At 31.8% G+C, this 14,746-nt stretch overlaps 1 protein-coding gene across 1 annotated transcript; it reads left to right on the top strand.

The window, feature by feature from the left end:
- Positions 1–4,257: 4,257 nt before the first annotated feature.
- LOC133292402 (uncharacterized) lies at positions 4,258–13,801 on the top strand. Its single transcript, XM_061490803.1, has 12 exons — positions 4,258–4,407; positions 4,513–4,618; positions 8,511–8,618; positions 8,748–8,867; positions 8,980–9,030; positions 9,118–9,496; positions 9,649–10,583; positions 10,694–11,228; positions 11,323–11,514; positions 11,695–11,978; positions 12,137–13,073; positions 13,216–13,801. The coding sequence occupies exons 1-12, from the start codon at positions 4,258–4,260 to the stop codon at positions 13,799–13,801; spliced, it is 4,383 nt and encodes a 1,460-aa protein (XP_061346787.1).
- The last annotated feature ends 945 nt before the right edge of the window (positions 13,802–14,746 follow it).

Here is a 14,746-nt window from a genome sequence, read left to right as displayed (position 1 = left end):
CATTTCCCTCGTAGGCACCCTACTGCAAAAATCCCACTTCAATCTCCTCATTTTCCTTTTCCTTCTTTCAATGTGAGCTAATATTACACCATAAATTCTCAATAATAACATAGTTCAGTGATTCAAATTTTGCAAATGACAAATGATAACAATAATGACACTCAACGCCATTGATGTGTTCATCTCCTCAATCTAACACAACACAGCCAAGAGTAATTAACATTAATCCAACGATGATGAACGGGATTCAAAGCATCACAACACAATCAGTCATATTGCTCAAATATAGGACAAGGATTATAATCTGGTTCAGTGCAAATAATGAGGTAGATATATGTTAACACATGTTCAACTCATGTACTAGTTTGTAAATGCATGCTGCCACAATTTTTATAAATTCATTTATCCTATCCCTTCTCAATTTCGAATTTCACATTTAGTCAAAAATTATTTTGCAATTTCATGTTATGTTAAATCCATAACATCACAGTTTACAACACAACTCACAGCTCAATACTGCTTAATGCTAAAAATTTATTTGCAATTACATGTAATGAGCATTCCAATATATGGATGACTACATACAACATACCTCACATGCTCCACCAAGACAGCTTCATTTAAAACAACACACACAAAACAAAACCAGGGCCAGTGGGAATCTTGGAAGTTCACGCAGAAAACAAAACCAGAGTTTTTGTCATGACAATTTTGGTTAATATATTGGAATAAAAGGTAACGTAACTAGGAAAGTAGAACTCGACTGATTAAAAAACTCATTCACCTTCCAATCTCTGTCTTTCATTCTTTACTATGACTGAGGAAGGAAAAACGATGGGGAAAAAAATTGAGATGATCCTACTACTTCCTATTTTTTATATTTTTTTAAATATATATCTTTACAGATTTTTTTACTCCCTAGGTTTTTAATTTTTTTCATTATCAAGTTTGCTTGGAGCGAAAAGTAGATGAATGAACAATATTATATATGAGAAATCAAAATATGCTATCAGTGTTTTTTGTCCTTTCAATTTGATAATCACAACTTCATTTAAAACAACACACATTACTGGACTCATTGCAACCATGGGCAGGTTAGACTCATGAAATAAATGCTTTCACACCTAAGGCAAACCTAAATCATAGTCAAACTTACATATATATTCTTCACAAACATGCATGCAGGATCGGACCACATCAAATATCTACACATCATTTGGGAGTCTTAATATTATTTCCAAACAAGCACAATATAACATCACTGATCGCATATGACTCGAAGTTGTGCTGGGTCTAAGATGACCACAACACATAAGCTACAAATGAACACGTGTATAAAAAAACAAAGATCCAAAAAAAATTAGTTTTCCCTCACAACCCAAATATGGACAAATGAAGTCCAAAACAGAGTATGACCCACCTCAGCAAAAATGGAAGTGACTTTGGTTGAACAAAAAACGATTTCCTTCAACACGTTCTAGCACCCGGACTGCAGATATGAAAGAAGAAATTAGATGGAAGACTAAATAGAAGGCAAGTGTCATACAAGGGAAGAGTCATACCGACAACAGAAGTCACATGCAAGGAATCGGCTTCTTCCTCCTCACTTGCGCGGATAGGAAATGGAGGGAGAAATGGCAGACATAAGGCTCTTTCGCGCCAATTTTCCACACGCCTTTTATCCCACCACCAACCAGTCAAATCAGATTCACCATCAGTGCACAGATCGTACAAAAGTGAGGGTTATTTTCGTATTTGCATTCGCGGTTCACATTTCACTTCCCCGGGCAAACACGAAAGTCGTTTTTGAGTTGGACAACATGTTTCCATTCTTTCGATACAAATCATACATGAAATGCAAATAACGGATAAACTTGTTGCCGGGGATATTTATCATTTTTGTGTTGCCAAACATGGCTATTGCAAAATCCAGATAGCACTTTCCCAGGGATGCAAAAATTATCCGAGTACCAAACGGCCCCTTAAGGTCATGTCCGGATGGTCAACGACCACTTGTGATGGCCAATGGTTACAATTAGTAGACTTAGACGTTAATGTTACGCTAATGCAATATATCACATGAACGCTTTGAAAATATTTTAAAAGATATTTTGAAAAAAGTTTACTCGTATTTTTATAAGACACTTTATTATTCTTTAAAATAAAGTTTTCCGCTGTGTATGCTAAATATTATGGATATTAACAACCGGATATTACGGGGTGTTACAAATAACTTATCCATATATATATATATATATATATATATATATATATATATATATATATATATATATATATATATAGGGTTTTATAAGAGTTATGTTGTAGGAAAAGTAATTGTGTTATGTTATAGAGATTCGTTTTGCGTGCTGGAGTTTTTTTTTTGCTGCGGGACCCACAAAATGTTGTGTGTATAGGAAAATTTTTGTAGTTATGTTAAATGATAGATGATAAACCTATATATATATATATATATATATATATATATATATATATATATATTCAAATTTCTGTAATCTTTTTGTTTTAATACAACAATTTTCTTCTTTTTTTGTTGTTGTTATTTTCATAATCAGAAGACATTATTGTTTATATTCCTCATATTTTGTGCCTTTGTAACTAAATAATTTAATTTGCGTTCATATAATTGCTTTACAATGTTAAATTTGACAAAGTATTACAAATTATTTTTACAATTAATACTATCTCACCCATATTTTTTTAATATTTGATATACAAATACAAGTTGTTGAGTACGGTCATTTACAAGAATTAATTAGGTTATCTTAAATTTTTTATAATCCATACAACTAAGTTTTTTCTTCTACAACACAGGAATCCCCTCTCGTCGATTACGATTACTAATCTGCCATTCTTCGTTTTTTGTCACGTTGAGCTTGTCTTTTTTGTTGTATATTCTTTAATTTTATCAAATTGCCGTCTTGCTATTTTTTTTTTTAATCAACAATCAATGACCTTAAAATTTGTACATAGCATTCCAATAAGTTCTATTTTTTTATTTTATCAATAATAATAATAATAACATTTGTATAAAGATTATAACTTATTTATATTAGTAACGTTGATCTAAATTTATAAAAACTATATAAATTTAATAATTACATGTAAAAAGTTGTAGACATCTTCTCTTCATGCTGTATATAGCATTATTTTATTTTTGCTCTGACTTATAGGTAACTAATCATTCGAATGCTGTATATCTCCCTAAACAATTACTTTACCTGAGGTTTTATAAAAAATTTAAAACCAGAGTCAAACTAAATAGGGGTCAATTAGTATATCTGTAAAAATATTAGTCAATCAAAAACTGAATTAAACTTTTGAAGAAAATGTTTGTAATTTTAAAGAATATAAAGTTATGTCATTCTAAGTAAGAGAAAAAGATAAATAATTGGGGGAGAGAGTGAACAAAAATAAAATAAAAATAAAGATATGAATCTCATCTCTTTGTAAAAGTGAAATAACATAAAATATCTTACTATATAGAAAGGAGAACCAAACTTTTGAAAATTAGCTGAGGTGTTGCATTCTCCTTAAATCTCAGCTTTCTGTTCACACTAGAGGATGTCTTGAAAACTTACTTCTTTTCCATGTAGTGAACAAAATATGTATGTTTGAATTTCTGTTCACACTAGAGGATTCTTTCCGTTTTAATGTAAAAAAAACTTTTGAAAATTAGCTGAGGTATCGCATTCTCCTTAAATCTCAGCTTTCTGTTCACACTAGAGGATGTCTTGAAAACTTACTTATTTTCGATACAGTGAACAAAATATGTATGTTTGAATTTCTGTTCACACTAGAGGATTCTTTCCGTTTTAATGTAAAAAAACTTTTGAAAATTAGCTGAGGTGTCGCATTCTCCTTAAATCTCAGCTTTCTGTTCACACTAGAGGATGTCTTGAAAACTTACTTCTTTTCGATATAGTGAACAAAATATGTATGTTTGAATTTCTGTTCACACTAGAGGATTCTTTCCGTTTTAATGTAAAAATAGCCGAATCATTAAAACAGGTGAGTGATTTCATTTCAAAATTCAAAATTTTAAATCAGCTGACTCATTAGGTATTTTTGGGAGTTAATTAAGATCATAATGGTTAAAATGTTTTGAAATTTTCTATGTATTCATTGCATGTATAAAGACGATATTTGGTGTTGCTTTTGCCTTTTGGTCTGCATCACTGCCACGAGCATTTTGTATCTTCTTTGGTCCATTTCTCTACTCCTCCAATGTATTCAATGTCCTCAAAATATGACTTCGTAAAGGATCTTAATCCGACGAAAGAAGAGTGGAGGATTAAAGTGCGTGTAGTTAGGTGTTGGAAGGTTCCCAGTTTTAATCAAAAAGATTTTGATGACAATGTGGATATGGTTTTGGTCGACGAACGGGTAATGTATTTTTTCTTTTTTTTCAATGTTTTTATCTTTTCAGTAGCTCATTGTCGGTTTTTTTTTTTTTTTTTTTTTGCTTTGTTGCGTGTTTTCATTTTATAGGGTGGAAGGATCCATGCTACGGCCAAGGGTACTTTGCAGGTTCGGAAGAAAATTCATGAGGGTGATGCTTATTTTATAAAAAATTTTGGAGTTGGGTTGAATACGGGTAATTTCAGGCCAACACGACATTTGTTTTAAATTATTAGAAATTTTAAATCAGCTGACTCATTAAATGAGATGACCAATTTCAATGTGAAGGTAAGTGGCACATTAAATACTTTTTCTGCCACCACATTTGTTTTAAATTATTAAAAATTAAAATTGATTTCTGATTTTTAAAAGATAAATCGAAAAAATTAATGGAATAAAAATTTAATTTTCCATTTTTTTCCGTATTTTAAAATATTTAATAATTCCAATGTAAAAACAGCTCAGTCATTAAAACAGGTGAGTCATTCCATTTCAAAATTCAAAATTTTACACCACAACTTAATTGAATAAAAAATTAATTTTCCATTTTTTTTCGTATTTTAAAATATTTAAAATATTTAATAATTCCAATGTAAAAACAGCTGAATCATTAAAACAGGTGAGTGATTCCATTTCAAAATTCAAAATTTTAAATCAGCTGACTCATTAGATGAGATGACCAATTCCAATGTGAAGGTAAGTGGCGCATTAAATGTTTTGTCTGCCACCTCATTTGTTTTAAATTATTAGAAATTTTAAATCAGCTGACTCATTAAATGAGATGACCAATTTCAATGTGAAGGTAAGTGGCACATTAAATGCTTTGTCTGCCACCACATTTGTTTTAAATTATTAGAAATTAAAATTGATTTTCGATTTTTAAAAGAAAAATCAAAAAAATTAATTGAATAAAAAATTAATTGTCCGTTTTTTTTTTGTATTTTAAAATATTTAATAATTCCAATGTAAAAACAGCTGAGTCATTAAAACAGGTGAGTGATTCCATTTCAAAATTCAAAATTTTAAATCAGCTGACTCATTAGAAGAGATTTTCAATTCCAATGTGAAGGTAAGTGGCGCATTAAATGTTTTGTCTGCCACCTCATTTGTTTTGAATTATTAGAAATTTTCAATTTCAATGTGAAGGTAAGTGGCACATTAAATGCTTTGTCTGCCACCACATTTGTTTTAAATTATTTGAAATTAAAATTGATTTTTGATTTTTAAAAGAAAAATCAAAAAAATTAATTGTCCGTTTTTTTTGTATTTTAAAATATTTAATAATTCCAATGTAAAAACAGCTGAGTCATTAAAACAGGTGAGTGATTCCATTTCAAAATTCAAAATTTTAAATCAGCTGACTCATTAGATGAGATGACCAATTCCAATGTGAAGGTAAGTGGCGCATTAAATGTTTTGTCTGCCACCTCATTTGTTTTAAATTATTAGAAATTTTAAATCAGCTGACTCATTAAATGAGATGACCAATTCCAATGTGAAGGTATGCGGCGCATTAAATGATTTGTCTGCCACCACATTTGTTTTAAATTATTAGAAATTAAAATTGATTTTTCGATTTTTAAAAGAAAAATCGAAAAAATTAATTGAATAAAAAATTAATTTTCCGTTTTTTTTTCGTATTTTAAAATATTTAAAATATTTAATAATTCCAATGTAAAAATAGCTGAGTCATTAAAATAGGTGAGTGATTATATTTCAAAATTCAAAATTTTAAATCAGCTGACTCATTAAATGAGATGACCAAATCCAATGTGAAGGTAAGTGGCGCATTAAATGCTTTGTCTGCCACCACTTTTGTTTTAAATTATTAGAAATTAAAATTGATTTTCGATTTTTAAAAGAAAAATCAAAAAAATTAATTGTCCGTTTTTTTTGTATTTTAAAATATTTAATAATTCCAATGTAAAAATAGCTGAGTCATTAAAATAGGTGAGTGATTATATTTCAAAATTCAAAATTTTAAATCAGCTCACTCATTAAATGAGATGACCAATTCCAATGTGAAGGGAAGTGGCGCATTAAATGCTTTGTCTGCCACCACATTTGTTTTAAATTATTAGAAATTAAAATTGATTTTTTGATTTTTAAAAGAAAAATCGAAAAAATTAATTGAATAAAAAATTAATTTTCCGTTTTTTTTTCGTATTTTAAAATATTTAATAATTCCAATGTAAAAACAGCTGAGTCATTAAAACAGGTGAGTCATTCCATTTCAAAATTCAAAATTTTACACCACAACTTAATTGAATAAAAAATTAATTTTCCATTTTTTTCGTATTTTAAAATATTTAAAATATTTAATAATTTCAATGTAAAAATAGCTGAATCATTAAAACAGGTGAGTGATTCCATTTCAAAATTCAAAATTTTAAATCAGCTGACTCATTAGATGAGATGACCAATTCCAATGTGAAGGTAAGTGGCGCATTAAACGTTTCGTTTGAAGTTATTTTTAATGCTCCCCTGAATTTCGAATTAGTGTGTTGGACTTTTAAATTTTTAAACAAATTAATAAATGCCAATAAAAGCGGTAGATTGGTCGATTTTTTGTAACGAGGAGCTATTGACATTTTCCTTATTCTGTGGCCTATTATCATGTGTTGAACTTTGACAGTGTACCAAGGCCTTAATATTTGTTTTTTAATATTTTGATATCAACTTCGCTTCTTCATTTGCAAACCCTTTTGTTTATTTCCTTTGCATCCCATAATGAGTAGTAATCTATCAGCAATGAAAACTACTTCGCGAAAGAGACGACACAGTCATGAAAGGTTTGCACTGAAAGGTACGGCAGAAACAATATGCTTCGTTTTCTTTGTTGAAGTATATTACCATCTGATTTTTGTTTTCGTTATTGTGTAGAAAATGTTCCTACATTTTCTGCTTCTCCTTTTCCCAGGCAAGTTCTCTTTATCATTTTTTCTTGTGCAGCAAAATTATCAGTAAGAATAGCATGTGTGTTATTATTATTTAACGTTTTAATTTTATTTTGTATACTATTTAGCATTTCTCAAGTAACCAATGTGGGGAACGATTGCACATGCAGTAGACAGTGTATTCTTGATACTTCCGATGGTAATAAAAAAAATGTTCTTTTTTTATGTTTACATTATCTTTTATTTTCTTGGTTATTTAGCATCATAGTCGATCTTTTTTTTTTACCATGTTTGTTGCTTTTATTTTATGAACAGAGATTCCTTGGAGAAATACAAAAAAAAAAAAAACGAGTTGTTTCAATGAGTTATTAAGTAATTCCTCCCCTACAGAGTGTATACCAAATTTACTGTCAATTGGTATGACTAAGTTATTATTCTGCATTATATTCCTATCTTAATTTTATTATTCATATTCCTCATATACTTTGTCTCCGTGGTCTAATTGTTATTATTCATATTGTCAAGAAGATATTTCTGCTGCTTCTCCCTCCAATTTTGGAACGTAAGTTGTCTCCCTCAAATGTTAATTTACCAAAAACCAAAGTGAATAATCTTTACTCCTTGCAGTTATTAGACATCATCATACCAATTTACTTTTTGTTGTTTTCAACAAGCAGTCTTTCTGAAATTACCAATATGCATAGTGGTGGTAGCAGTTGTAGACACCCTCTTCGTGATATTTCTAATGGTCAGCAAACTTCTTCTTCAACTGTGTTTATGAAATTTGTTCCGTGACTTCCTGATATAAAATGTCATTTTTTTATTACTGACATGAAAATTGAACTTATGGTCTCAATTTTGTCTAGGGAATCCTTCTTCGTGCTCGAACTCACCCGTTGATAGATAAGAATTTTTCATTTTTTTTTGTAGAGCTACAAATTTGCAATTGCACATTACTGTAATTTAGTGTGACTGTCTGGACCGAGCAGGCTTAATGAAATAAACGACGTACGAACAAATTTAACTTTTCCCTCCCCAATTGCTGAAGTAGTTAATAATTCAAATCCACATCGAGGTAATCTTTAATGAAAAAATCCTTTTATTGTTTCGATATATCATGTTATAGAATAAGATGATAAAAATTTATTATGAATTATTATAATAATACTATAGTTCTTATCTTTTTTGTAGATAGCAAAAATGCTAGGATGAGACGCAAAGGAATCATTGCTCAGAGGAAGAATTCAAAGAAATTTACAAGCACACTCAATTCCATTAGTAGAATGGCTGATTTAACAGGTTAGTTTACCTGTGAGTTTAAACATTTAATACGTCATTACTACATGGATATGGATTTCAACGTTTGAGTTTTTTTCTAATGCAATGCTTAATAGGGTGTCCAATCTGTATTTTTTAATGTTTGAATAGAGATTAATGCTGAGGATGCAATCACCATGCGTTCAACTGTTACTGTGTTATCTAAAGAGAAATTCGTGTCAGGGAATGATAACTGCCCAAGTAGTACTTCAACTTATGTCTGTCAACAAAGTAAGATCAACGTATACTATTTCGCTCAATGTTTTTTAATGATGTTTGACAAGAATATTTTTTTTTTCTACCGTCCTATGTTATATTTTTAACCAAGCCGTGTTTGCTACAGACACCAATTCACCCGATCAGCCTGTGTTAGACATATCTTCTGTCAACGAAGGTCGTTGTATAAATTAATTTGATTATTTTTTATTCTGAATTATAATTTTCTTTGTAATATGACTTTTTGCTCTTTGAATATATGTAGATTATTGGGACGTTGGGGATCCCACTTTCATCTGCACGCATTGTGGAGCAAGTATGTGGTATGAAGAGAGACTTAAAAAAGACAGAAAGTCATGCACGCCTGAGTTCGGTTTGTGCTGCGGCAATGGAAAAGTTAAACTTCCTTCTTTAAAAATGGCTCCAGATACATTGCTTCAACTGCACAATAATGAAGATATAAGGAGCCGTCATTTTTTACGATATATTCGAACGTACAACATGATTTTTGCCTTCACCTCCTTCGGTGCAAAAGTTGATAGATCCGTAAATGAAGGTTCTGGACCTTACTGTTTTCGAGTTGGAGGACAGGTTCATCATTTAATGGGCAGCCTTATTCCGCCTGATAACACGTCTCCAAAATTTGCTCAACTTTATATCTACAATACCGAGAATGAAATTGACAATAGATTGGATTTTCTAAGGCATTGCTCTTTGTTTATTTTCGCATTTTTTGTGCATTGAAGTGTATTATCTGTGTTATTATAGTTAGTTTACTAACGATTACATGTTATTGGAAATGCAGTCCCACAAACAATGAAGACATCCTAGATCCCGATATTGTGAGATCTTTGAAGGAAATGCTAGATGAGCACAACAGAATTGCGCAATCTTTTCGGTATGCTAGAGACCGTTATAAGGAAGATGACTTCAATGGGGTGAAGTTGAGGCTTATTCGAAAGCGTGGTAGCGATGGAAGAGTTTATAATCTTCCCTCTGCATCTGAAGTTGCTGCTTTGATTGTAGGAGATATAGACAACGTCATGGGTGACAGAGACATCATTGTGGAGACACAAACCGGACTTTTGCAGCGCATTGATGTCAAGCATCCCCTATATCTTGGCTTACAATATCCTTTGTTATTTCCTTATGGAGAGGATGGTTATCGCGATGATGTCCAGCGTGCTTCCATTTCCAGTGGTAGGACAAACCCAAGATCAACGATTAGCATGAAAGAATTCTTTTCGTTTAGGCTTCAAATGAGATCAGGGGAGTCCCAAATTCTTCTTCACTCCAGAAAACTATTCCAGCAATTCCTGGTTGATGCTTATACTATGGTTGAGTATGACCGTCTTATTTTCATTCGCCATAATCAAAATCAACTAAGGGCAGAGTTGTACAAAAATATAATACATGCATCGGATAAAGGGGAGGATGCAGCTGTTAAAACTGGAAAGCGTATTATTCTTCCTTCTTCATTCACAGGCGGACCTAGATATATGGCTGAGAATTGTAAGGATGCTTTTGCAATCTGCCGTTGGGCTGGATATCCTCATCTTTTTATAACAATTACCTGCAATCCTAAGTGGCCAGAAATTACACGGTTTCTTAGGGCCAGAAACTTAAACGCTGAAGATCGACCTGATATTCTTTGCAGAGTTTTCAAGTTCAAGTTAGACCAATTGCTCCATGATTTAAAAAAAGAACATGTTCTTGGCAGAGTTAATGCATGTAAGTATATGGGCAAAATCAATTTTTACAACTTTACTGGAACCCACAAATGCTCTATATGTATTATTGTCTTCTAATCCAGCCTTTGATCGTTTATTGAACTGTAACAGATGTTTGTACAATTGAATTTCAAAAACGTGGACTCCCTCATGCTCATATTCTGTTGTTCTTGCACCCTTCTAACAAGCCCAACAGTGGACTTGATATTGATAGATTGATTTCAGCAGAGATTCCTAACAAGGAAACCCATCCTTCTCTCTTTCTTGCTGTCACAAGTTACATGATGCATGGTCCCTGTGGTGCTAACAATTACAAGTCACCTTGCATGAAGGAGGGAAAGTGTACAAAGAAATTTCCAAAGGGTTTTTGTTCCCGTACGATTATTGATGATGACGGATTCCCTCATTATAAGAGAAGAGATAATGGGAGGGTTGCGAAGAAAAATGGTGTTGAACTTGATAATCGTTTTGTTGTGCCTTATAATGCAAAACTCCTTTTAAAGTACCAGGCTCATATTAATGTGGAATATACCTGTCAGACCAGTGCTATTAAATATCTTTTTAAATACATTCATAAAGGAAATGATAGAGTTACTGCTGCTATACATCATTCAGATGATGAAATTAAAATGTTTTATGATTGTAGGTACTGAAATTAATCTCCATTAGCTTTTGAATTACTGTGCATGTATTACTTTTTATACTAGACTCCATTTAACATAATTCTTTATTTATGATAGGTATGTATCCGCATGTGAAGCTGCTTGGAGAATATTTGGATTTGAAATTCATTACAGAAACCCCCCTGTGATGAGATTGCCATTTCACTTACCCAATGAAAAGACCGTTGTTTTTCATGATACTGCATCAATATCTGAAGTAAAGACAAGGGAGGAGTTTAGACAATCAATTTTTGAGAGTTGGATGGATGCAAATAAAAAATTTCCAGAAGGTAGGCATCTTACTTATGCTGAATATCCAACTCATTTTGTTTATAATGCAAATAGTCAAGAATGGCATCCTAGAAAAAAAGGATTCTCAATTGGAAGAATAAATCGTTTTTCTACAAATAGTGGAGAAGATTCCTATCTTCGAATGCTTCTTAATTTTAAAAAGGGTTGCACAAGTTACGAGGACCTGAGAACTATCAATGGGGTGATGTTTCCAACATTTAAAGATGCTTGCTATTCTCTTGGACTTTTGGATGATGACAATGAATACATTGATGCAATTAAGGAGGCAAGTTCTTGGCAGTCAGCTTCTTATCTTAGACGTCTTTTTGCTCTGTTGTTGTTCGGTAACTCAATGAATAGACCTGAAAATGTTTGGGGGAAGTGTTGGCAATTTCTCTCTGACGATGTTCTTTATCGACATAGAACAACAGTAGGACATCCAGGTATTCATTATGAACATATCGTATGCATTATAATTTTTTTTATCATTATTTTTTTCTGTTGAATATACTGCTTTTTGTGGTAAAAATAATGTACCATGAGTCCTGTTAGAATTGTACTTTCAATTGTCATTTTTTCATTGTTTTCCACGTTTCTACAGATGCAAATCTTACTGAAGAACAAATAAAAAACACAACACTTGCTGAAATTGATAAAGTGATACAGAGTAATGGAAAATGCCTTTCTGATTACCCTTCAATGCCCTGCATCACTGGTGCATCGTTGCTTGATATGCACAATTGCTTAGTGCTTGATGAATTACTGTATGACAGATTGTTTTTGGTTGAAGAACATAAAAGACTAATGAGTTCCCTTACAGATGAGCAAAAAGTTGTCTATGACAAGATAATTTCAGCAGTTTCAGTGGGTACAGGGGGATTCTTTTTTCTATACGGCTTTGGTGGTACAGGAAAAACATTTATTTGGAATACATTGTCAGCATCCATTAGATCAAAAGGCGAAATTGTACTTAATGTTGCTTCTAGCGGGATTGCATCACTTTTGCTTCCTGGAGGCCGGACAACACACTCTAGATTTCGTATTCCAATTCAGATCACTGAGGATTCAACCTGTAATATACGGCAGGATTCTAATATTGCCGAATTGCTGGCGAAAACAAAGCTAATCATCTGGGATGAAGCTCCAATGGTACACAGATTTTGCTTTGAGGCTCTAGACAAAACACTTAGAGATGTTCTTAGATTTTCTGATTCAAGTTGTGTTGATAAACCATTTGGTGGGAAAGTTGTTGTTCTTAGGGGTGACTTTAGGAAAATCTTACCTGTTGTTCCTCATGGAAGCAGACAAGATATAGTCCATGCAACCATTAATTCTTCTTGTCTTTGGTCTCATTGTCATTTATTAACTTTGACCAAGAACATGTGGCTTAGTTCTGGAAGTGACATTCACAATTTAATGGAAATAAAGGAATTTTCTGATTGGCTTCTTAAAGTCGGGGATGGTGTTCTTGGAGATGATGTGGATGGAGAATCTATTATAACAATTCCAGATGAATTATTGATTAAAAAAATCACTGAATCCACTTTCAAATTTGATGGATTTTGTGTACCCTGATATCTTGGATCATATTTTAGAACCCACATTCTTTAAAGAACGTGCCATTCTGACTCCAAAATTGGCAGATGTTTCTATTTTAAATGAGAACTTAATGTCTTTGATTCCAGGTGACGAAAGAATATATTTAAGTTCAGATAATATTTTGAAGCAAGACGGTAATTCTTCCCTTGAGGATGATGAATTCTCACCTGAGATCTTAAATACCTTCTCCTGTTCTGGGCTTCCGGATCATAAATTAATTTTGAAGGTCAAAGTTCCAGTCATGCTATTAAGAAATATTGACCAATCAAGAGGTTTATGCAATGGAACAAGATTACTTATTACAAGATTAGGCAATCATGTGGTTGAGACAACTGTTCTTACAAGAAGCAATATAGGAGAAAATGTGTTAATCCCTAGAATGACAATGAGCTCCTCAAGTCATTCTTTTCCTGTAAATTTCCAAAGAAGACAATTTCCCCTCGTCGTTTCGTTTGCCATGACAATCAATAAGAGTCAAGGACAATCGCTTTCTCATGTTGGAATTTATCTACCCAGGCCAGTCTTTAGTCATGGGCAATTATATGTGGCACTATCCCGAGTAAAGAGCAAAAAGGGATTGAAGATTTTGATAGTTGATGATGATGGTTGTGTAACAAACAATACCTTTAACATAGTCTACAAAGAAGTATTTCAGAGATTACTGTGATTTATATTGCTTCAGTCGATTGGATATAACGTTGCTCTTTGGTACAGGTAAAATCTGCATTCCTTAAGTTATATTTTTTTCAAATGTTGATTAGCGTTGGATTTTGATTATTTTTATACTGTATTTTTAAAATATGATTCTGAAATTCGTAATTTATATTGCTTCAGTCGATTGGATATAACGTTGCTCTTTGATACAGGTAAAATCTGCATTCCTTAAGTTATATTTTTTTCAAATGTTGATTAGCGTTGGATTTTGATTATTTTTATACTGTATTTTTAAAATATGATTCTGAAATTCAAAAGCAAAAAACCACATTGAATAATACTTCTGGCAATTACCTGTTCAGTTCTTCTGTTCTTTATTCCCTAAATCATATGTTATGCTAACATATACTGTTTTTATTTCTTTTATAGTTAGCAGGCTGATGTCAGAGATATTTTGCTGGAACACCGAATTGTATCATGTTATTTGTGAATTATTAATTGTGAGCAGTTTTGACATTATGACATTTAAATTGTTTTTACATTGACATTATTCTATTTATCACTTTTGCAATTGGACGTGAAGGTTACTCGATACAATTAAACGTTTCATCCTACAAAATTTTATTTTACTTTTTTATTTTTCTGAATGCTACAGCCTTTTCAAGTTAAAAATTATAACAATACAATTATTTTTTATTATGATATTATTATTAAGAGTTTCATATCAAGATCAACGTGTGGATTTACCAGTAAGACGACACACCAACGACGGCGACAACGATTTTGTTCTTTTTCCCCCGAGCATCGCACGGGTAATTCACTAATAAAATATAAAATTAAATGCATGAAATCCATTTCAGTACCTCCGCAGTACTGAACATCCTCCTTGAATTTATAATTTTTCATAAATTATAACTCTCAATATAAAGTTTGTAACTTTTTTTCCATATCATAAAAA

This window comes from Gastrolobium bilobum, unplaced genomic scaffold (genome assembly GCF_033153095.1).
Source record: "Gastrolobium bilobum isolate Gb01-03AN ecotype WA unplaced genomic scaffold, APGP_CSIRO_Gbil_v1 utg1406, whole genome shotgun sequence".
Lineage (NCBI taxonomy): Eukaryota > Viridiplantae > Streptophyta > Magnoliopsida > Fabales > Fabaceae > Gastrolobium > Gastrolobium bilobum.
The sequence above is the reverse complement of the archived record's forward strand: the minus strand, read 5'-3'. Positions and strand labels throughout refer to the sequence as shown.